Source organism: Corythoichthys intestinalis, chromosome 16, assembly GCF_030265065.1.
Source record: "Corythoichthys intestinalis isolate RoL2023-P3 chromosome 16, ASM3026506v1, whole genome shotgun sequence".
In the NCBI taxonomy this organism is placed as follows: Eukaryota; Metazoa; Chordata; class Actinopteri; order Syngnathiformes; family Syngnathidae; genus Corythoichthys; species Corythoichthys intestinalis.
This window is the reverse complement of record NC_080410.1, coordinates 51,509,918-51,532,600: the sequence shown is the minus strand read 5'-3', so window position 1 is coordinate 51,532,600 and position 22,683 is coordinate 51,509,918. Positions and strand designations below refer to the sequence as shown.

Sequence of the window (22,683 nt, the reverse complement as noted above, 5' to 3'; positions counted from 1 at the left end):
TTCGTGAGAATAGGCTGATTTTGTGTGGACAAGATAGTTGTACAGTTCAGGGTAGCTAGCAGATGTCAGGCAAATACGGCGGAGACAGCGGGTCGAAAAACATCGATTTAGGCATCAAATACGGATCTGGCGAATGGATAAACTGAAGCTTTTCCACATAACGCCTTTTATGCAACGCATCAAGTGAGTTTACGGCATCCGAAAGCACCGGGTCTTCCATGAAATGCATTATAAATTGCTCGATCAATTGAGACCATTGATAATACAGACACAAAATGACGGACAAGTGGGCGGAACCATACAGCGAGCATGTGATTTTGTGACGTCGGTGGGTAGGGTCTATAGGAAAGTCAATTACATAGAAGATAGATTAAAGATAGATTTAAGTCAAGATTTTGCCAATTTAGGAGCATTTTAGATTAAAAAAAAAAAGTTACCTAGGTTCGCTAGGAAGGTTCTCTACAACAGAGCCTTCCTGAGAGGTCTACTGCTTTAAGATGGCGGCTATTTACTCACGCATGTCGTCCTTAAAACATGTTGCCAATGCAGCCGTGTCTGTCATTTGCATCTAGTTCTATAATATGTGATATCTACCGTATCATGTGGGCGTAGTTTGTAGGCTATCGGCTACAGTCGGGTATTACTGGAGCCACCTAGCAATAGCATCGCGTTTGCAACGGCCCTCTTCCCCACACCTGCTCTGCTCTCTCGTCTCCGTGAGTCCGTCTTTCTCAGACTTTTTTCATTCAACCAACATAGTAACGCATAGTAATTAATTAGTAACGCACGCCTTTCCCGCCTCAGTAACGGTAACTGCGTTGCCAAGATGAGAAAAGTAATTAATTAGATTACTCATTACTGAAAAAAATAACACCGTTAGTAACGCTGTTATAATCTAACGCCGTTATTAACAACACTTCCTATAACAGTTGCGATTTTAGGGGTGGGGCCACACACAAAATGGCGGCGACCCTTGGCCCCGTGAGGGTTACATGTGGCCCCTTCTCGGCCCCTGTTTCAGAAAAATACTAGAGCCGCCACTGCCTTGTAAAGGGTGAATTAATTCTATAAAACGCAGTTATTTCTCAAATATTTTAAACAAACCAAAAAAAAAAAAAAACACCATGATCAACTTGGAAAATAATATATTGTTCAGTTAAGCATTTTGGACTGCTATCGCAAAGGCACCACCACCCTCAGCCATCCCGGTCAGAATGGATTTGATGTCTATTGCTGTTCGAGATCATGACAAAATACATTTACGTCTTTAATGAGCGACTTTAATCGTGTATAAACGCAGGGAAAATAAACATGAATCTAGAAACACATAGCTGAGCAAAGTGTTGCTGATCAACTTACAATAAATGACAAATAGTCCCCAGCAGATGACGTTTCATGTCTCATTCCTTCAAAAGACAAACGTCACTGTCACGATGGGCTTTTTCGCGTCTGACGACGTCACAAGTGTCAACTTTGACGTGAAAAAAATCCACCGAGGCTTGTACAATCTGCTTCGCACACGCAAGATGGCGCCCTTCGAGTTTCACATCGACGTCACTTGAGGAGGCGGGACCTCTAAGCAGTACAGGCACAAGTTACCGCCAATCCTATCCCGGAATGTACACTCTCTCGACCAATCGCCTTTTGAGAAGTGCGTGACGTGGGCGTGCCCTCTCCGACGAAAGAGGGGAGACACTCCGAGCCCGAGTCCGAACGAGCGGCGGCTACGACGGCCTGCATTTCAAGTTCCCGGAGCAAGAGGGAACCGGCCTAGCCGAGCTAAGCCAGGAAAGGAGCCGCGGCGAAGCTCAGGGAATTAATTTTACTACTAACACGCTGCAAGGACTGTTATCCAAATAAGGTAGGACAAATTCGAACCGCTTGTTTGGATGTAACAAGCTCGACTAAGTGCTAGCTAGTTAGCATGAGCTCAGTGTGAATGGAATGAGGCAATGAGTAATGTGAGACACTCCTTCTCTTAACGGCGTGTCATTTTACTATTTCGAGGCTCTTACGCTGACCGGCTAGTTTGTAAATATTGTTCTTTCTTCTTTTCCTAAATGAATTTGAAGGTGCCGAACGGGAATCGCCGAGCTCGACTGAGAATCAACAGAAAATGGCGGAGCCGGACAAATTAAATATCGACTCGATCATTCAGCGTCTTTTGGAAGGTGAGACTACAGTGCACGAATGAAAATCTCAGCGATATGTGAAAATAATGCAATAGATTATGGAGTTGAATCTACCGAAAGCCTCACAAACATCACACAATAACCACACACACACACATAAACAAGCCTTTTTCCCTCAAAAAGTCAAGTGCTTTAATTATGTCCATTTGATAATAATTGTTGAAATGTATATTTGTAGAGATGGAGTTTTGGTCTTTTTCTGTATATGTAAGTTGAGCACTTGATTGTGTAACCGATGAAGGAAAAGCCCGGGGATTCTTAACAAGCGTAAATCTCATCAAGTGTTGAGATCACAAGTTCACACATGCACACGTTTGCTTAATTTAGTTTAGCTCGGATGGGAAAAAGCAAAACAAACTGCCTTAGGAACATTCTTGGCTGTATTTTAGTGATTAGCGTCTTGTGCTCTTCAAAATCTGATCATTTTAGCTTTCAAATGAAGAGTAATATCATCCATCGGTTTCAACCCTCCAAAAATCCGAAGCGAGTCCCTGTTCTAAGATACGGGTTTGTTTGAACATTTGTGATTCAGGTTTCATGACCAAAGACGGTCAAATCTGCCTAGGAGCAGCTCGTATGTACAAAAACGCAAGTTGCTACTGAGGTCGTACTTTCCTTAGTCTTTAACTTTGGTTTGTTTGAATCAACACTGCCTTTGCTGGCCAAGTGGTGCACTCATGTTGTCCTCCACTCGCTTCATGATTACATGTAAAACTTTATTTTAAAATGATTGATTAAATGGACGTAAATGATCATTGGCATTTAAAATTAGAGGTTGTCCGATATAGGATTTTCAAATGCCGATACAGATGACTAAAACAAAAATTCAGCCATTTGCCGATATCCAAAGCCAATTTTGTAAGCCGATGTTTGAGGCCGATATACTTTTATTTAGGCAGGTAGATCATGAAAGACAATTTTTAAAAAATGGTTTCATCACCTTGAAATTTACGATGATGACCTGAGACAATTTGGTCTAGTGCTACCAAACCAACGAACGCAGGACTTCTTTTTATGATTATACACACTTAGCATGAACAGAACAAGATTTTCAAATAATTAATCCACCAGGGTGTCTCGAAGAGATGTAAACAAATGAGAGTGAAGAGTTTAAAGGATGCTCACCATGCTAAAAATAATGCTAACACGAATGCTACGAGTTGCATTTCGAGTGTAAGGATCACTCAGTAAACACCTGAAAAGGCTAAAGCAGTACTTCCAAACATTTATAACATTTATTGATTTTATTCAATTTTGTTTTTGAGTATTATTTTAAGTATTATTTTATAGACAATTTATACTATTTACTAAAGATGCACAATAATATCGGTTACCGATAATGGCAATTAGGACGTCACACAGATAATCCAGATTTTAAAAATTCAACCGATAATGCAATCCGATATTTATATACTTGATTTAGCCTCCAAATGTGCGCAACTGAAGCAGTTTTGTCCAATTCAGCACCGCCGCCTCCTCAACTCCCTCCCCTCTCTGAAGCCCCTGAGGGAGGAGAGGTTGAGGAGGCGGAGTTAGACAACAGAGGCAGTTGGAGTGGAGATCATGGCGGCTCTGTCACCAGCGTGGCTGGATTTATCCGTATGTGAAAAAAAAACTACGCTCTCGCCATCTGCAAAGCATGCACTCCAGAAGTTTCACGAGGCGGGAAAAAAAAGCGTCCTCATTGAACACGATCAGCCATTTAAAGCTGCATCGCAAAGATTTTTGGAACGAATACGAGGCTGCTGTTAGCGCGAATGCTATTGCTAATGTAAACACAAATAAATGAAGCTAAGATACGGGGCTTGTGACGTTGGAGAGACGCTGCGGCCTTCCCGGAGTCGGGTTGTTTGGGAATGCAGCCCAAAGTGGGTGGTAAACTCCATCTAAGGCTAAACACCGGCACGAGACCGATAGTCGACAAGTAGCCGTCTTCCGACGGAGCCCGCCGCTCTGGCTCGAGCCCAGTTCCCCGGCGGCGGGACCTCCGGCGAACACCTCGGTTTCTTGAGCGTTCTCCCGCGGCGTGCGGGACGCGAGGCGTGCACCTCCGTCCGCAGCAGAGCCTAATTTGGCGGCCGGACGGACTGAAGGGCACAGGCAGGAGGAGATGCCGGAAGAGAGACGTTTTTTTTACCAAAATGACCAGAGAGCCAAAGCCCCGGATAAAAAAAATAATGCAGTTTATACGACCATCATTCTTCGTGAAAAACATGGCGATCACATCAGTTTCACCGTAGACATTTGGACAAGTGATGTCAAGTAAGCATGCTTATCATGGTGGCACAGTGGTTAGATGTTCATTTCAACATGCACCAAACCACACTCACAAGAAGTGAGCCAGTCAATAATGCATTCAGTACGCTGTAAATTTATGACGTCTTAATCGGATCATTCTTCTTAGATCTGGTCAAATAATTTTCCATATCTTGTTTTGAGTGTTAAAGACTAGTTAATGGATGAATGCGCCAGCTTATTCCATTTACTTTGAAGTACGTAAATATTGCCATTTGTTCGTATTAAGCCCATACATCTGAAAAAAATTGGTCATCCTTAGAAGTGCACGATAATTATCGGTCCGATAATAGGAATTATAACGTCATCCCAATAAATCCAATAACAATGTTATCGGGACTATTAATATTTTTGGCACGGTGTCGGATTGGGAAGTGTGCGTTTGTTTCCACTCCTGTTTTGCTAGTATGCAAAGTTTTGTTACTGTTCTAGAAGCCTTATATATCTTTCACTGAGTTATAAACCTTACTATGGCAATTGGCAAATGTTTGCATTTTACAGTGTTACGTTTACAAGTTCTTGAGAGACCTTTTGGTTATTGATAGGCTTGCTGTTCTGTAATTGCCAGGTTAAGAAAGTTGTTTCATGGACCAAGACGACAAAAATCTTTCCTGTTGCACCAAATGTTTTATCTGCTGACAAACCACAATACCTGTTGGATTTATGTTTGTTAGATCAGTGCTCTTTGGTCAGGGGAACACATCCTCAATGATATTGACTGATTGATTGTGATTGATCAAATTATATTTATTTGAAAAACTTAATATGGGCACTTTATTCTAAGTCAAAACTGTTCTTGTCTTTGTTTTGTTCATTATAATAGTGTTCACGTCATCATGAAAATTCTGGTTGGGTCAAAGGCAAATCTATGCTGAATCAACCACAAGTATTTTTGACCAACAGGTGCTCAAAAACTCACATTGAAAAATGATATATTTTTATATATACATATTTTATCGGTTATCGTATCGGTATCGGCCTTGAGGAGCAGGAAGTTATCGATATTGGTATCGGTTTCAAAAAATGGATATCGTGCACCCCTAGTCATCATTCACCTAAATAAAGAAAAAAATGCTTTCAAATCATGTTTTGAACCATACCTATTCTTGAACATTTCTGACTTTTTTTTTTTTTTTTTTTTTTTTTTAGGATTATGTATAATAATTTATTGCTTAAAATAGTGGTGTGACAAAATATCAAAATGGTAATATATATAGTGATACTTTACCAAAAGGTTATCGATGAATCGAGATATCGTTGTGAAAAGGTGTCAATGTCTAAAAAAAAAATAAAAAAAATAAATAAATAAATAAAAATGAACCAACAAGCCGCTACCAAAATCTTCCACCATAATAGTCTCTCAGTTAGCTCGACGCCCAATCCATTTAGACTGGGAATGTTCGTTCATTCGAAACCAGAGCATTCAGTCATTCTGTCCGATTTTCAGGGCATTTACAGGTCACTTGCTGTTCATTTTAGGGCATTCACAGGTCATTTTCTGTTGAGGTTGAGTCACTGCCTATTCATTTGGATGATTCCCAGGTTATTTCCTGTTCTGTAACTCAAAATAAATAGGAAGAGGCCCATAAAATACCCCAAAATCAAAAGGAACTAACTGAAAATCAACAGGTAAATGGCCCAAAATTACCTCATTGGCTGCCACTACCGGCCATAGACGTTCAATCCGTTTGAAGTGGGAGGGATAGCAGCGAATTCGTTCATTCGCTGCCACCCTCCCAGTTCAAGTGGATTGGACGTCTACTAGTGATAAACTCATACCAATTCACAGCAAAAGCTTGTTTTTCTGTTTATTAGTTGTTTGTAGAATATCCAAGAATGATTTCCTGACCAATGCATCGATAATCGTCGTGTCGCCATATCGTCAGATCATCGTTATCGTGAGCTTTGTATCGCAAATCGAATCGTATCGTGAGGTACCAAGAGGTTCCCACTCCTAGCTTAAAATAAGGCTGTTAAGCTTATTTTCAGCTATTCTTCTTAAAAAAATCTGAGGGAAATACACTTGAAGCGCTGGCAGATAATTTCACTTATTTCTAATAGATTTACACTGAAAACAAGGGAATTTAAGTAGTTTTAAGGAGGCGTGTTTTGCAGTGTAGTAATGTTATGTTAGGAATGGCTTACTTTTAAAGGCATTTTTGTACAACTTAGGTATTTACTCGAAGTAATATTTGCCAAAAGTTTACCATTACACAAAGTCGGACAATCTGTCGTTATTTAGATGTTGGAATTTACTACTTGTTCACATTTGATGTTGAAAAAAAGAGCAATAAATTATATTTTTGCACAGTAATATTTAGAACTGGGAATCTTTGGGCACCTAATGATTCGATTATGATTCAGAGGCTCCGATTCGATTATAAAACGATTATAGATGCACTTCCCTCCTTTTAAAATTTTTTTTTTTTATTATTATTATTATTTTAAATAAATGTTTTGTACATTAGTTCCAAAATTGTTCAAAAATACTCTCAGGCTAAACCAAACTACTATTTCAGTATCAAGTTAACATATAGCAGTAAACAAATATACAAAAATAACAGTAAATAAAAAACTCCAGTCCCCATTCTGTTGTGAATCAACCGTTAAAGTTGTTAAAATTGCTCCCGTTATTCCATAATTTCCCTTTTGTCTACTTTCGACATGTGAAAGTTTTAAAACTATTTTAAAGATGAATTCAAGTCAATATTTTACCGAATTAGGAGTATTTTAGATAAAAAGTTAATTGGGTTTGCTTGGAAGGTTCGCTACAACAGCCTCGCAGGGAAGTGTACTGCTTTAAGATGGCGGCCGTTTACTAACGCCCGCATCTAGCTTTTTGTGGATGTGCTGCTAACGCAACCGAATCTATAATGCTTCTAGTCCTATATAAATGATATCTACCGTAACATTATGTGGATGTACTTTATAGCAGCTTTTCGGCAGCAGTCTGGTATGTTGTTGTGTTTTTTTATCTCGTGGCATGAGTTGAGCTAGAGCCGTGAGTTGAGCATTGGCATTACCCGAGGGGCCGGGTAATGAGAAGCATGATGTTTAGCTACTGTCGCTCCGTTCGTCATTGTCCCGAAGACCGTGCGGCGCACTGAGTGTGTTGTACTTCCGCTTTTACTTGGCATATTTCAATAATCGGAATTTGGATGTTTGTGAATCGTTCTCGAATCTTCCACGGCCGAATCGCGAATAATCTAAGAATCGGAAATTTTGCACACCTCTAGTAATATTCTCTCTTGTGTATACTTTCAAATTTTACTCAAATCTTTTAATAGAATTATCGGCTTGACGTTATCGGTTGGAACAAGGAGGAAATTATCGGTTATCGGTATCGGTTGAAAAATGTATTATCGTGCATCACTACTGTACTGTCCTCACCAGGATGCTACGGCTCGGCCCTGGCGAGCTAAACTCTTAAATGACGATGCTGGACGTCCGTGTAATTTGTTGACTTTATTTGGCCGTCTTTATAACACCATCACTTGAAGAGTGAAACTAAAAAATAGAAATAAAACTAATCAACTTCGTCCCCAATAACAAACATGTCCGCATCAACGTAAATAAATGATGATGACCTTCTAATACAACAATAACACAAATGGTTAGCATGCGTTCGCTAGCATTAGCATCGTTCAAACAACTGCACAACTGTCTCTAAATGTCCGATCGCGAGTGGAAAGTACATAACAACAGAAAAAAATTATACATACAGGCGTTGCCTCTGTAGAGGAATTTATACAACCACCAACAATGAACGTAGGTTCGCAGCTGTATTTTTCTCTCTAACTCTCCCACTCGCTAGATGCTTCGTAGCCGTCTGTCTTCTTCTGGCGTGTGAGCGCTCTTCTTCGCGTGCAAGCGCTCTTCTTCGCGTAAACAAGAGCGAGTGCACCCCCACTTGGGCATGAAAGCGCCATAAACTAAAAGGCATGTATTTCGATTAGGGCTGCAGCTATCGAATATTTTAGTAATCGACTGAAAATTTTATCGATTAATCGAGTAATCGGATCAAACAAATATAGTTTTAGGTGAAGAGCAATTATAAATATACATGAGAAAACAAGACATTTCATCTAATCTTGAACCATTTTCAGTCAATCAATGTCTTAATTTTCGATGTATATTGTTGAAAACAGCCAACAATTGCATCTCAGATGTAACTAGAATAAAAAAAAAGACTAATTCACTGCTTTCACTCAAAAAACCTTTAGATCTTATTAAACAAAAAACAAAAACAATATATATATGTATATATATGTGTATATATATATATATATATATATATATATATATATATATATATATACCTAAAAATGCTGTTACGCTTGATAACACACATCAGTTAAAAGTTAGGATTTTTTTTTTCCCCACGTTTCAATGGAATTTCTATTTGTCTCAAGCCATTTTTAACTTCTAGTTAAGTTTTAAGTTAGTCTAAACTGTAAGTCCTGATAGGATTTTGAGTTTTTGCAGTGTTCGAAATAAATGTATGATACAGGCTGTATTGGAGCACATTCGGGACCAGTGCTACTTGGTGTTTTATCCAGCAATGACTTCTCAGCTAAAATTGATAGTTAGCGTTATTGAGTTTTTATTTTATACCCTTATCACTCCACAACGCTATGTTATGTTAAAGCCTGTATGTAAGACACGTTAGCCACACATCAACAGTGGTTATAATTAATAGAAACCTCGCCCTCCGCAGGGCTAACGTTACGTGAGCTAGTGAATAACGTTAATCTTATTTATTAGCGCTTAGCGCTTTTTATTAGCGCTTAGCGCTCTACTGCTTTAAGATGGCAGCTGTTTACTAACGCTGGCCAGATGCGGCTGAATCTGTCAATGCGCATCTAGTTCAACATACAAGTGATCTCTATGGGACTCATTAGACGCTACCTGCTATCAACGTAACATCATGTGGGCTAGTATTTAGTAACGTCGGCGTCGTTTTTAGTGGCTGTCGGCTGATGTAAGGTTTTTTTTTTTTTTTTTTTTTTTTTTTTTTTTTTTTTTTGCTTCTTCCTTTACGTTCGTGACATCAGCGCGTTGTCCCGCATTAAAAGTAGTCCGAGCAAAACGTGATGCTTAGAGCTGTCAAAGTAAACGATTACTCGAGGTGAATAAAATTACTCGGACCAGTTTTTAAACTCGAGTATTGCTCGAGTATTCGTTTCAGCTCTTATTTCGATATAAGAGTCAATCATAAATAAAACTACTAACAACTACTATTTACAATGGAGGCAGAAAGTTACAGGGGCACAAAACATTTACTACTTCCTGGGGTGGTCTTAATAGAAAATAATTGAGAAGCACTGGGCTAAAGCATATTCTCCCATGCAAGATTATTTTTGCCAGATTTCCTCATCAAGCGCACTAAAAATTGCAAGTAATAAACGATTGAATGTGGGCATAAATGTGTATGAGTATGCGTCTTGTGTAGGTTAAATGAATGAATGTTGATCTGAAGGAGGTGACTTGGATTAGTCACTAAAAGAAAAGTTTGGGGGGGAAAAAAAAGAGCCCGGCGAGCGAAGCAGTCGTATTAGTTAGCTGCTGTTGACTTTGACTGCGGACGGAGCAGCTGCTACGTGTGTGTATGCACAAACAAGGCAGATAGTGGCTTTATTTCCATCCTCTTACATAACCCTGCTGACCTTTCGTCACTTTTTTTTTTTTTTTTATTGTATTACCATAACAAGCAATCACTTGTTTTTATTGTGTTATGTCAAAGTGTAACTGTATTCACACCCAAACTTTTGATTGATAGATTTCTGTGAAATGATCATTTGTGCTGTTCACTTGAATGTCTGTCAACAACAAGCCAATTAAACTTGTTGGGATTAACTCCTTCAATTGGATTACATGCATGCCATTTTAACTCACTTACCGTGTGACTCCAGTGCGTGTAAGACTCAACTTTTATCAGTGTGTTTGAATTAAATGAGTTCAGGGTTTATTATTCACAATAATTATTTTTGGTTCAGTGTAGTGCTGCAACGATGAATCGATTAATTCGATTAGGACAAATATTTAGCATTGGAAAGAGATACATATAAGACATGTTTTTCCCCAAAGTACAATAAAAAAAAACTGGTCTCATCAGACTAGTGCTGCAACGATTAATCGATTAACTCGAGTATTCGATTAGAAAAAAATATTTGAATTAAATTTTGTTGCTTCGAGTATTCTTTTAATTAAAGTGGCGTTGTAATGGTTAATTTTGAAAGTGTTTGCATGTAGTTTTATTCATTAGGGTGGATACACTGCCCTCTGGTCTGCCTCTTTTCACATTGCTGAATCCAACTGTTCCCTGTCAAGACCAACGTAAGCTAAGTTTTTGTTGGAGCTTATGTTTTTTAATGCATTCATAATGTAGTTTATAGGTATATTTAGTTTATAGGTATATTTAGCCGTTTTTTGCGGGAACATGTGTCTGAACCATTTGTTAAGAGGATTTAAAAAAAAAAAAAACTTTAGCATTTTATAGCATCTAAGCTAGCGGACTTTTTCTATGTAAGTTAGCCAATTGTTCTTTTGTTGTACATAGATTCTCATTAAAAAAAATATTCTGCTTCAGGCTCAACTCGGGTATTTTAATTTTTCATGTTTCTTATCCGATTACTCGATTATTTGTACTAAATAGTCTATCGATTAATCTAGAGCTGAAACGAATACTCGAGCACCTCGAGTAACTCGAGTTTAAAAACTGATCCGAGTCATTTTATTCACCTCGAGTAATCGTTGATTTTGACAGCTCTAAGCATCACGTTTTGCTCGGACTACTTTTAATGCGGGACAACGCGCTGATGTCACGTGTGCAGAGGAAGAAGCAAAAAAAAAAACAACTTACTACAGCCGCTACAAACGACGCCGACATTGCTAAATACTAGCCCGCACAGTGCTACGTTGGTTGGTACCAGGTAGCGTCTGATGCGTCTCATAGAGATCACATGTATGTTGAACTAGATGCGCAATGACAGACTCGGCCGCGTCTGGGCAGCGTTGGTAAACAGCCGCCATCTTAAAGCAGTAGAGCGCTAAGTGCTAATAAAGAGCGCTAAGCGCTAATAAATAAGATTAAGGTTACTGTCACTACTAGCTCACGTAACGTTAGCCCTGCGGAGGGCTAGGTTTCTATTATTTATGACCACTGTCGATGCGTGGCTAACGTGTCTTACATACAGGCTTTAACATAACATAGCATTGTGGAGTGATGAGGGTGTAAAATAAAAACTTAATAATGCTAACTATCAATTTTAGCTCAGTAGTTATTGCTGGATAAAACGCCAAGTATCACTGGTCCCTAATGTGCTCCAATACAGCCTGTATCATACATTTATTTTGAACACTGCAAAAACTCAAAATCCTATCAGGACTTAGTTTAGACTAACTTAAAACTTAATTAGAACTTAAAAATGGCTTGACACAAATAGAAATTAAATTGAAACACGTGGGAAAAAATTTTTAACTTTTAGGTGATGTGTGTTATCAAGTGTAACGGCATTTTTAGGAAAAAAAAATATATATATACATATATATATTTTCTAATAAGATCAAAAAGTTTTTTGAGTGAAAGCAGTGAATTAGTCTTTTTTTTTTTTTTATTCTAGTTACATCTGAGATGCAATTGTTGGCTGTTTTTAACAATATACACCGAAAATAAAGACATTGATTGACTGAAAATGGTTCAAGATTAGATGAAATGTCTTGTTTTCTCATGTATATTTATAATTGCTCTTCACCTAAAAATATATTTGTTTTATCCGATTACGCGATTAATCGATAGAATTTTCAGTCGATTACTCGATTACTAAAATATTCGATAGCTGCAGCCCTAGATTAATCGACTACTAAAATATTCGGCAGCTGCAGCCCTACATCAGACCATATGGACATGGTTCCACTAATCCATGTGCTTTGTTGACATGTCTTCAGCACAGTTTGCGGGATTTCTCGTATACCGTCTTCAGAAGAGGCTTCCTCCTGGGGTGACAGCCATGCACACCAATTTGATGTATGGTCTGAGCCCTTACAGGCTGACCCCCCCACCTCTTCAATCTCTGCAGCAATGCTGACAGCACTCCTCAAACGAGTCACATGACATTTTGGAGGGAAAACGACAAGCAGTACTCAGTTTGGACTTTTAGGGATTTATGTTTTTCACACACTGCCAGGGGTTTAGATATTAATGGCTATATTTTGAGTTATTTTGAGGGAGGAAAAATGAACTCTATTACATAAGCTGCACACAGACTACTTTTCATTGTGTCAAAGTGTCATTTTGTCACATGAAAAGATATACTTAATTATCTGCAGAAATTCGAGGGGTGTACTCACTTTTGTGATACACTGTAGCTTGTAGGGCTGTCCCAGATGATTATTTTTCTCTCGACTGTCTATCGTCTATCTTTATGATTACCGTAATTTCTTGACGATTGGGTGCCCTACTCACCTACGTCACAAAATGACGTGTCGCTGTATCCGGCCGTCATATTGTCCGTATTTTTTAGACCTATTCTCATTGTTTTCAATTAGTCGTGCAAGTTATAGCGCAATTCATGGAAGCCCCGGTGTTATCTGATGCCGTAAACTCATTGGATGCGTTGCATAAAAGGCGTTATGTGGAAAAACTTCAGTTTATCCATTCGCCAGATCCATATTTGATGTCTAAATCGATGTTTTTCGACCCGCTGTCTTCGCCGTCTTTGCCTGACCCTGATATTTTCAATTATCTTGTCCACACAAAATCAGCCTATTCTCACGAAAGTTTGAAAAACTTTAAGAGCTTGGAGGCTTATAAATGCTACCTTGCTGGTTGGGTGAAACAGGTCCTCGTACACGAAAATTCGGCAGGAATCTTGTGCTCGGGAAGGTGAGTTACGAAATTTTCAATTCAAAATCTTTTGTTCTTGCTAACATCCACTGTCAAGTCTAATGTATTTCATGTCATTTGTCAATGGAGCTAGGGCTTTTAATGTTTATATGGTTTAACGATAGCACTCTCACTACATACATATATAATATGTAATAAATATGAAGTGCGATAGCACTACACCAGATTGTCCCTAGTTGAATTTATTTTTTGGCTTTTGACCTCAATAGTGAAATTGTAAATTAATTGTATGACAACTGTCTTATTATCCCCTTATAATTATATATTTTCAGGTAGTTCATTCACAACGTCTGAGTGTATGTTGTCGGCGATTAGCCTAGCAATGATCTTAATTGTGGTTGTCAGCCCAAAACCCTCTAAATATATATTAAATGCATCTTACCAGATATAAAATGACTACTACATAATCTGTGGTAGTCGTTTGGAGCCCAGTTTTCTCGTCGAATTGCAGCAGTCAATCTCGCTCTCCTCTCCGGGTCTCTCGGAATACGGTAAAACTTCAAGTCTCTCCGTCTATCTTCTCTGTTTTTGCAACCGACCGCCACACACGACTTCACCATTTTGATTATTAATGTTAACGAGCAGAGAAAAACTCCATAATAGGAGGAATTTACGAAGCGCTAATGCATTAACATGACGAGCGTGGCTGTGACGTCACGTGAGTAGGGTCTATATAGCAGCGGCACGGAAGTTACATAGCATCAGCACGGCGGTACAGCAGTAATTGAGCTGGTTATTAAAAACATTAAAGTCTTTGTTAGCCATCTTCATCTTCCTCCTGTGCACTCAAACCATGGAAGTCTTCACCTTCAGTGTCGGATATGAAGACGCTCAGATACACACGCCACGCACCTACTCTGTCTCTTCTTCACTGTCGCCTTCAATGTCTCCCATAATGAGGCAAATTCACTCCTGAGCCCGTGCCGTCCTCCTCGTCACGTAGCAGACTGGCCCCTCGAAACCCGTTGGTGATGGCGGACTTCTTTCTTTCACGCTGCCAGGCTCCCCCGGCGTACCTGTGCAATAGCTTCTCTTCGCATGAGGCGAGTCTTGCCAAACTATCTTTCGCCGCGAGTCATCAAAACTTCCCATACAACTCGGATGGCCAATTTAATTTTTTCTACCGTTTTCCATGATGCTGATCTGCCAATTCTATTCATGCACAAAGACAAGGGTCCGCCACCTCTATTCAAGCACAACGTACAAAGTTAAACCACCGGTAATAGTTAGAGGTGCACGATAATTATCGGTCCAATAATAGGAATTAAGACGTCATCCCAATAAATCCGATAACATAATATATTATCGGCCCTATTAGTAATATTTTTGGCACGGTGTTGGATTGGGATGTGTGCGTTTGTTTCCACTCCTGTTTTTCCAGTATGCAAAGTTTTGTTACTGTCTTTGTGTTGTCCGTTATAATGTTCATATCATCATGAAAATTCTGGTTCGGTCAAAGGCAAATCTATGCTGAATCAACCACTAGTATTTTTGACCTACAGGTGTTCAAAAACTCAGGTGAATATACATTGAAAGATTATATATATGTAATTGGTATCGGCCTTGAGGAGCAGGAAGTTATCGGTATCGGTTTCAAAAAATGGATATCGTGCACCCCTGGTAATAGTGCAAACTAGCGTCTTCCTCGACACTTGTATTCCACATGTCTCACTCCTGCATTCCATGCTCGAGTGCCCCTGGTGGCCGTCAGAAAAATGCACGAATTGGCCGCATCATTGCACACGCCGCAGGATCCAAAATGAGGGGGAAAAAGTAGCGGCTTGCAGTCCGGAAATTACGGTAGTCGACTAGTCTAACGAAGATTTTTTTTTTATTTTGCCAATCTCGCGATTATTTCTTTGGGGTTGATGATTATTAGTTCACAAATCTTTTACACACGATTAAAATTGTTGTCTGCGTCAGTTCTACAACGCACAATGTAGACGTTTTAGCGCTGCAGAATGCAGACTGTGTGTATATATGTGAGTATTTGCTCCAAATCTTTGCTTGGTCTCTTCACATTGGCAGCCCACTGTTTGTGTTTCTTTTGTGCGTCCGATAAGCCGGCCATTTCCTGGCAGGGGACAGTGCGACGCGGCTCGCTCCCAAGTTAGCCGTGTTGCCACTAAGCTGCCTTTAATCCCACTTTAGGAGGCAGCGCTGCAGTATTTCGGTCCTGTTTCACTATCTAGGGCCTCCATTTTAAGTAGCTACTCTCCTCGGACTTCCATCGACTGGACTCATTTCAAGCGCGCTGTAGCAGTGGCTTCTCCAAAACTGGGTCCATCATGAAACAACATAGCGGGTGTGTGGGACGAGTGTGGCGTGGATGTGGGAGGAGTGAGATGTCACACAGTGTATCATGGCCGCCCTCTGCTCAGCGTGACTGAGTCCATCATTCTACAGACGGGTGAGAAAGTCACCCCCAAAAATCAAAAGCAGCTTATCATTCCAGCGCGGTTGACAGCAATTGATGTCAATGGCTTTGTATTAGAGCTGCCACAAACGATTGTTTTAGGAGACTACTAATCGCCGATTAGTTTGGCATTGCCTCGATTCATCAGCTCATGAATCACATTAGGGTTGCAGCTTTCGATTATTTGGGTAATCGGATTTTGGCCTGCTAAGATTACACTTTCAAAAGAGTATTGTATGCTAATAGAAAAAAAAAAATTCTGACTATTTCTTCGAACTATGCAGATTTGAACTTTGATTTCACAAGTGCAAGATTTAAAAAAAAAAAAAAATTGAATGAAAATACCTGAGCTTAACCTAAAACAATATACAAAAAAATAAATGATCTAAGTACAACAAAAGAACATGGCAAAAGTCTGCTTACTTAAATGCTATAAAAGGCTAATATTTGCTTATTTACAATGCTCTTAACAAATCGTTTATTCCCACAATAAAACTGCTAAATATACAGTATAATGCTATTGGAGTTATTGGAATGCCATCATCATTCCTATTATTGGACCGATAATTATCGTGCATAGGCATGTGCCGGTATGAGATTTTGACGGTACGATAACCGTGGGCAAAAATACCGCGGTTTCACGGTATCACGGCATTGCAATTATAGCTCCAAAATGTGTTATTTTGAGATGTATGGGTTTAAAAAAAATAATAATAATAATTCCATTAAACAGGATTTTTTTTAATTTATCAGAACATAGTTGCCAATTGAAACATGAATATATTGTTAAAATAAATTATCAATTAAAAAAAACAAATATTTTAAATACAATTAAAATAATTATAACTTGTAGACTATACCCACAGCCACAGCTCAAGTTGCTCAAGATTAGAGCAAGAACAAAATAATTTCTATAAAAAAGTAAAAACACTTCTGAATAAAAAGTTTTTTTTAAAAATTCTACTGCATGACTTTTTTTTTGAGGGTGGAAAAGCTTAAGTGAAGTTTCGCCATTTTCAGCCACTGTGTCAGCTCTAGTCTACATGTCATGCCTATGTGTTAAAAAAACAAAGAATTCATAAGTTAATAAGTTAGTTAAAAATGTATAAGTTTAAAGTGTAAATATTGTTGTGGAAAAGTTTCATCTAAACAAAAAAAAAAAAATTGGGAGTGAGATCTCCCCTTGATCCAGCGAACGTGGATTTGTGCTTAGGGCAAGAGCATCTTTCGCAATTAGCGATCTTTGATGCTTTCCTCTTTTCCCCTTCATTCGAGCGATTCAAGCTTGTTTTCTCACTCTGCGGCTGTCACACTCGACGAAGTTGCTCTCCCAGCTAAGCCTAGGCTAACATTCGTCTTTGTAAGCTTTTAGTTAGTTTGTATATTGAATTTGAAAGGAAAATGTGTGTTTTGTTTTTGGCGAACTTTTTCATGAAGCTAATCTGTTGAAGCTACTCACACATGGAAAAATACAATTGTTCAACGTTTTAAATGTATTCATTTTGTGTATTCCACTTACCACGATTTGAGAGCTCAATAAATTGAAGAAAAGTACGCCTTATGTTTGGAGTATTTGTTTTTGGGTTCACTGGCTGTCTAGCCGATAGCGTCACTTTCACACACAGCAACAAACGGGAGGGGGTGAGGGCTGCCGCGCCAAGCCACTTCTGGCTGCATTTTTGACACATGAAAAACAGCGAATACCCTACTACGGTCTGACAGAAAATTTAATGGTTTTGGAAACCGTGACGTTTTCACACCAAGGTAAACCGTGAAACCTGTAACTGGCACATGCCTAATCGTGCACCTAAAATAGTGTTTACGGTTCTATTGCTACTTGTTAAAGATAATATGGTCTTGTTTTAAGATATGAACAAAATGAAGTGCTGTAAGGCCCTTTTGTCATTCATTTTTGTTTCACAAATAATAGCTTTACCACAGTGTTTTGACTAGAGGTGTGCAAAATTTCCGATTTTTAGATTATTCGCGATTCGGCCATGGAAGATTCGAGAAGGATTCACAAACATCCAAATTCCGATTACTGAAAAATGCCAAGTAAAGCGGAAATACAACACACTCAGCGCCCCGCGCGGTCAATGAGGAATGGAGCGAGAGTAGCTAAACATCATGCTTCTCATTACCCGGCCCCTCGGGTAATGCCAATGCTCAACTCACGGCTCTAGCTCAACTCATGCCACGAGATAAAAAAACACAACAACATACCTGACTGCTGCCGAAAAGCTGCTACAAAGTACATCCACATAAAGTTACGGTAGATATCATTTATATAGGACTAGATGCAATATAGATTCGGTAGCGTTAGCAGCACACCTACAAAAAGCTAGATGCGGGCGTTATAAACGGCCGCCATCTTAAAGCAGTACACTTCCCTGCAAGGCTGTTGTAGCGAGCCTTCCAAGCAAACCTAATTAACTTTTTATCTAAAATACTCCTAAATCGGTAAAATATTGACTTGAATCTATCTTTAAAATAGTTTTAAAACTTGTTGAAAGTAGACAAAAGGGAAATTATGGAATAACGGGAGCAACTTTAACAACTCTACGGTTGATTCACAACATTAAATTAATTGAATGTTGTTTAAAGCTGCTGATACAGAATGGGGACTGGAGTTTTTTATTTACTGTTATTTTTGTATATTTGTTTACTGCTATATGTTAACTTGATACTGAAATAGTAGTTTGGTTTAGCCTGAGAGTATTTTTGAACAATTTTGGAACTAATGTACAAAACATTAAAAAAACAAAAAAAAAAAAACAAAGGAGGGGGGTGCATCAATAATCGTTTTATAATCGAATTGGAGCCTCTGAATCGTAATCGAATCGTTAGGTGCCCAAAGATTCCCAGCTCTAGTTTTGACTTTAATTTAGGGCTGTCAAACGATTAACATTTTTAATCGAGTTAATTACAGCTTAAAAATTAATTAATCGTAATTTATCGCATTTAATCGCAATTCAAACCATCTATAAAATATGCCATATTTTTCTGTAAATTAAATATATATATTCTGTAAAATAATTTGTTGGAATGGAAAGATAAGACACAAGATGGATATATACATTCAACATACGGTAGATAAGGACTGTAGTGGGCATTTCACTCTACTGTCATTTAAATCTGTCTATGCTGTCCTCACTCCAAAGCGTCTACTTTTTCCAAAGCTAGTGAACGACGCCTTAATAATCAGACTTCTTCCTTTTTCATCTGATTTATTAATAAAATGGCCTCAAACCACTGTCCTCTTTAAGACTGTATTGAAACTACAAAAAAAAAGTACACAAGCATTGCATTAGCAACAACGTTAGCTTAGCACGCTATACACTAAACAAAAAGCGTCTCATACAAAAAATATAACATTTCGCTAACTAACATAATTTGTACATTCTTTACAACAACCATACTTACGGACAAATCTTGTCCAAGGATCATATAAGCACAACATTACAACGTAGGCGTCAGCCCGAGACGTCGTGCAGCCATATTGAACTGGCAAGAAAGCAATAAACCATGTCGCAAAGCGACCACAAGAGTTTGCTGTTAGACAACAGAAAAAACCTTGCTGTAAAACTTACCAAAAGGCAGAATACTGTCTGAGTGGGAAATGTGCGTTAACCCTTTAACACCGAACGTGTCGGATGCGACACGTTTACGCATATCATCTTTGAAGCCTCGTAATGCTGTAATTACGTCACCCACGTGCCCCTAGTTGCTCTCGTTTGAAAGTACGGAAGTTGATGTCCACACCAGTTTTTATTTGAAGTCAATCGACCAAAAAAAATGGGAGATAATGTCATTTGAGTTTTATAGTTTTATTGCACTCACAAATATGCATTAAAACGCTGCATGGACCATGTATCTATCTCCATATTTCCATCATTTCGTGTCCTTTTTCAAAACCGAAAGCAGCACAAAAGACTACATATCCCAATAGCCGTTCTGATGTCAAGAAGGTCGAACCGAATGTGATCATTTTTAATAAATTTCCGAACGAGGCGCCAACTAATGAAAGGGAGGCATACGACGCAAGCAGCGGCCGGTTGGTTTGAGCGACCGACTTTGAAACGTGCAGAATGAATCGAAAACTAAATTGAACGTAAGCTAATGCATTATTTCATCAACAAAAGGAATAGGATGAGCTGTATTTGTCATTGTTTTCCTCGGATCAGTCGGCGTCTCGGCGAGTAGAAGTGACAACAGCGCGCAAACCGTGGATGAGTAGGCTGTGTGACGTTGTATGTGACGCAGCTTAGTGACATGTTCAAAAACAAAACTTTATTGAGTGCGCAAAAAATAAAAAAAAAACTTGGGTCGCATGCCTAAAAAAAATTTAATTGGACTGAACTACTTGTCAATATTTTTGAAAATACTTTTTTTTTCAATATTTGTTATTTTTTCTTCACTATGAATCTTTTCAATTTTTATATAGATGTGTGTTCGAGAAGCTTGATTGCGTGTACATATATACCTTTGATAAGGTGATGGGTACAATACCTAACTTCACAAAGAGATATCCTCCAAACCCTTTTTGTGTTGGATAATAGATATTAAAAAAAATTCTCACTATTTTGCACTGTATATAACATGTTTTGACCATAGTATGTGTGAAGGCCAAAAACGCCTATGACCATAGCTGCTGTTTGTGTTGAATTGTCAAACATAAAACTATTCAATCTAATTTTTTTCAACTGAATGTATATCCTAGCAAATTAAATAAATATTATCAAGCTTCAAAATGGTTGGTCGAGCATGTTTGGTTGTCAGTGGGACTTCAACATTACAAATTTTGAAAAAAGATTTTGGGATTTTGTTGTCTTTTTGGGTCCAAAATGTGGATTAAAGTTGGTCAGTGAAAAAAACAACAGTTTGGACATGAAGTTCAAGGTATCCTGAAAAAAGGGACCCAACTTGGCCATTGTGAACAGTTTTTTCTTTGAAATATAAAGGCAACATCAAAGGCATGCAAATTCGGCCAAAATAGGTTTAGGTGTTAAAGGGTTAATTGCGTCAAATATTTTAACGAGATTAATTTAAAAAATTAATTACCGCGCGTTAATGCGATAATTTTGACAGCCCTACTTTAATTTTTTTTGGGGGGGGGGGTATTTCACCAGCTCTAGAAAATATTCTTTCACAGTCCAAAATCCACAAAATGTGACATGACGGGCGATAGCCATAACATTTTGCAGCCATTTTATACGATAGTCTATGCTGTATTTGCGATGCCTGGCAAATCATCCATACACTTCTTGAAGCAGTCGCCTGCCAGCACGACTTCACACGTCGTCATAGTTGGGGTTTGCCCAAATGGCGCGCGCCTCGATGCACACTCCCATTATTCAACACGAGCCTCGACACGTATCGTCCCATTCCTAGTTGTGCCTGGCCTAGTTTCTGTCCAACTCGAGGGCTACAATTTAACTTAAAGTGCTAACCTAATCCAGCACAGGCAAGTGCCTGAAAAAGATGGCTTTGGGCGCTGCACATTCTGAAGTCTGTGTGTGTGTGTTTGTGTGTGTGTCAGTCAAGGGCTCTCGTCCTGGAAAGAACGTCCAGCTGACGGAGAGCGAGATTCGCGGCCTGTGCCTAAAATCTCGTGAGATTTTTCTCAGCCAACCCATCCTGCTAGAGCTGGAGGCCCCCCTGAAAATCTGCGGTGAGACCCGCACACAGCCCAATTTCTCCCGCCCCGCCCAAATTGATGGCATTTTTGTCCTTAAGGTGACGTCCACGGGCAGTACTACGACCTATTGCGACTGTTCGAGTACGGCGGATTCCCTCCGGAGAGCAACTACTTGTTCCTGGGCGACTACGTGGACCGTGGCAAGCAGTCCTTGGAGACCATCTGCCTGTTGCTGGCCTACAAGATCAAGTACCCGGAGAACTTCTTCTTGTTACGCGGCAACCACGAGTGCGCCTCTATCAACCGAATCTACGGCTTCTACGACGAGTGTGAGGAGCGCCGCCGCAGTGTCTTCGAAGCGCATCGTTTCGCTCGCTCCTTTCTTATTTTTCTTTTGCATTTCAGGCAAGCGAAGGTATAACATTAAGCTGTGGAAGACCTTCACCGACTGCTTCAACTGTTTACCGGTGGCCGCCATTGTAGACGAGAAGATCTTCTGCTGTCACGGAGGTAGACATGTGAGCTGTAGTGGCGTCGGCGGTGATAGACGTCCTATCAGTGTGGAATTTCGCGTCGAACAGATTGGACGTCTATCGCCGTCAGACCAAATAAGATATTTGAAAATATTCTGCTATGAAATGCTGAGCGTTTAAAAATTCAAATGTAAATTTGCATGTAGAAACCAAATTTGGCACTCAAATGTTTTCTTTTAACATTTCATTTTCATTATTCCGCCCAAAACAATGCCTCAAGGAACGCACACTATTTTTCTCAACAATTCTGACATCACAACCAGAACTGATGATCAAGTCTAGCTTTCTAGTTCTGCGCTCGCTAGCTAGCGTACGTTGAAGAATACCAGAATGGTTACATGACAGCAAGCAAAGGCGGTTTAGTTTGGCCACAAATTTTATTCAATTTGGAGTAGCGTTACTTCAAAATAATATTACTCAAGTAAAAGTAGTCATACAAAAAATGTACAAGTGAAAAGTATTTGAAAAGAATACTAAATTCCTGAGTAACATTGTGCGTAACTGTGTACAATGTTTGATTTGTTTAACCAATGGTATTATTTTCCCAGCCCAATGTTATAAGTATATAAACTGTTATTATTATACTGTGCTATAATCTATAACATAACCGCATTAAGCCAGAGAAAAACAAAAAAAAAATTGAATTCCACCGAGAGAGAAGAACCGAAGCATCATTCGTCCAAAGAGCAGGAATGCCCTCTAGT

At 39.1% G+C, this 22,683-nt stretch overlaps 1 protein-coding gene across 1 annotated transcript in view; it reads left to right on the top strand.

The window, feature by feature from the left end:
• The first annotated feature begins 1,680 nt into the window (after positions 1–1,680).
• The window catches only part of ppp1caa (protein phosphatase 1, catalytic subunit, alpha isozyme a), a 30,636-nt gene continuing 9,633 nt past the window's right edge, over positions 1,681–22,683 (top strand). Inside the window, exons 1-5 of the mRNA XM_057817039.1 lie at positions 1,681–1,861; positions 2,073–2,171; positions 21,348–21,479; positions 21,545–21,775; positions 21,852–21,956. Coding sequence (XP_057673022.1) covers positions 2,117–2,171; positions 21,348–21,479; positions 21,545–21,775; positions 21,852–21,956 — 523 coding nt within the window. The 5' untranslated portion in view covers positions 1,681–1,861; positions 2,073–2,116. The remainder of the gene's footprint in view (positions 1,862–2,072; positions 2,172–21,347; positions 21,480–21,544; positions 21,776–21,851; positions 21,957–22,683) is intronic.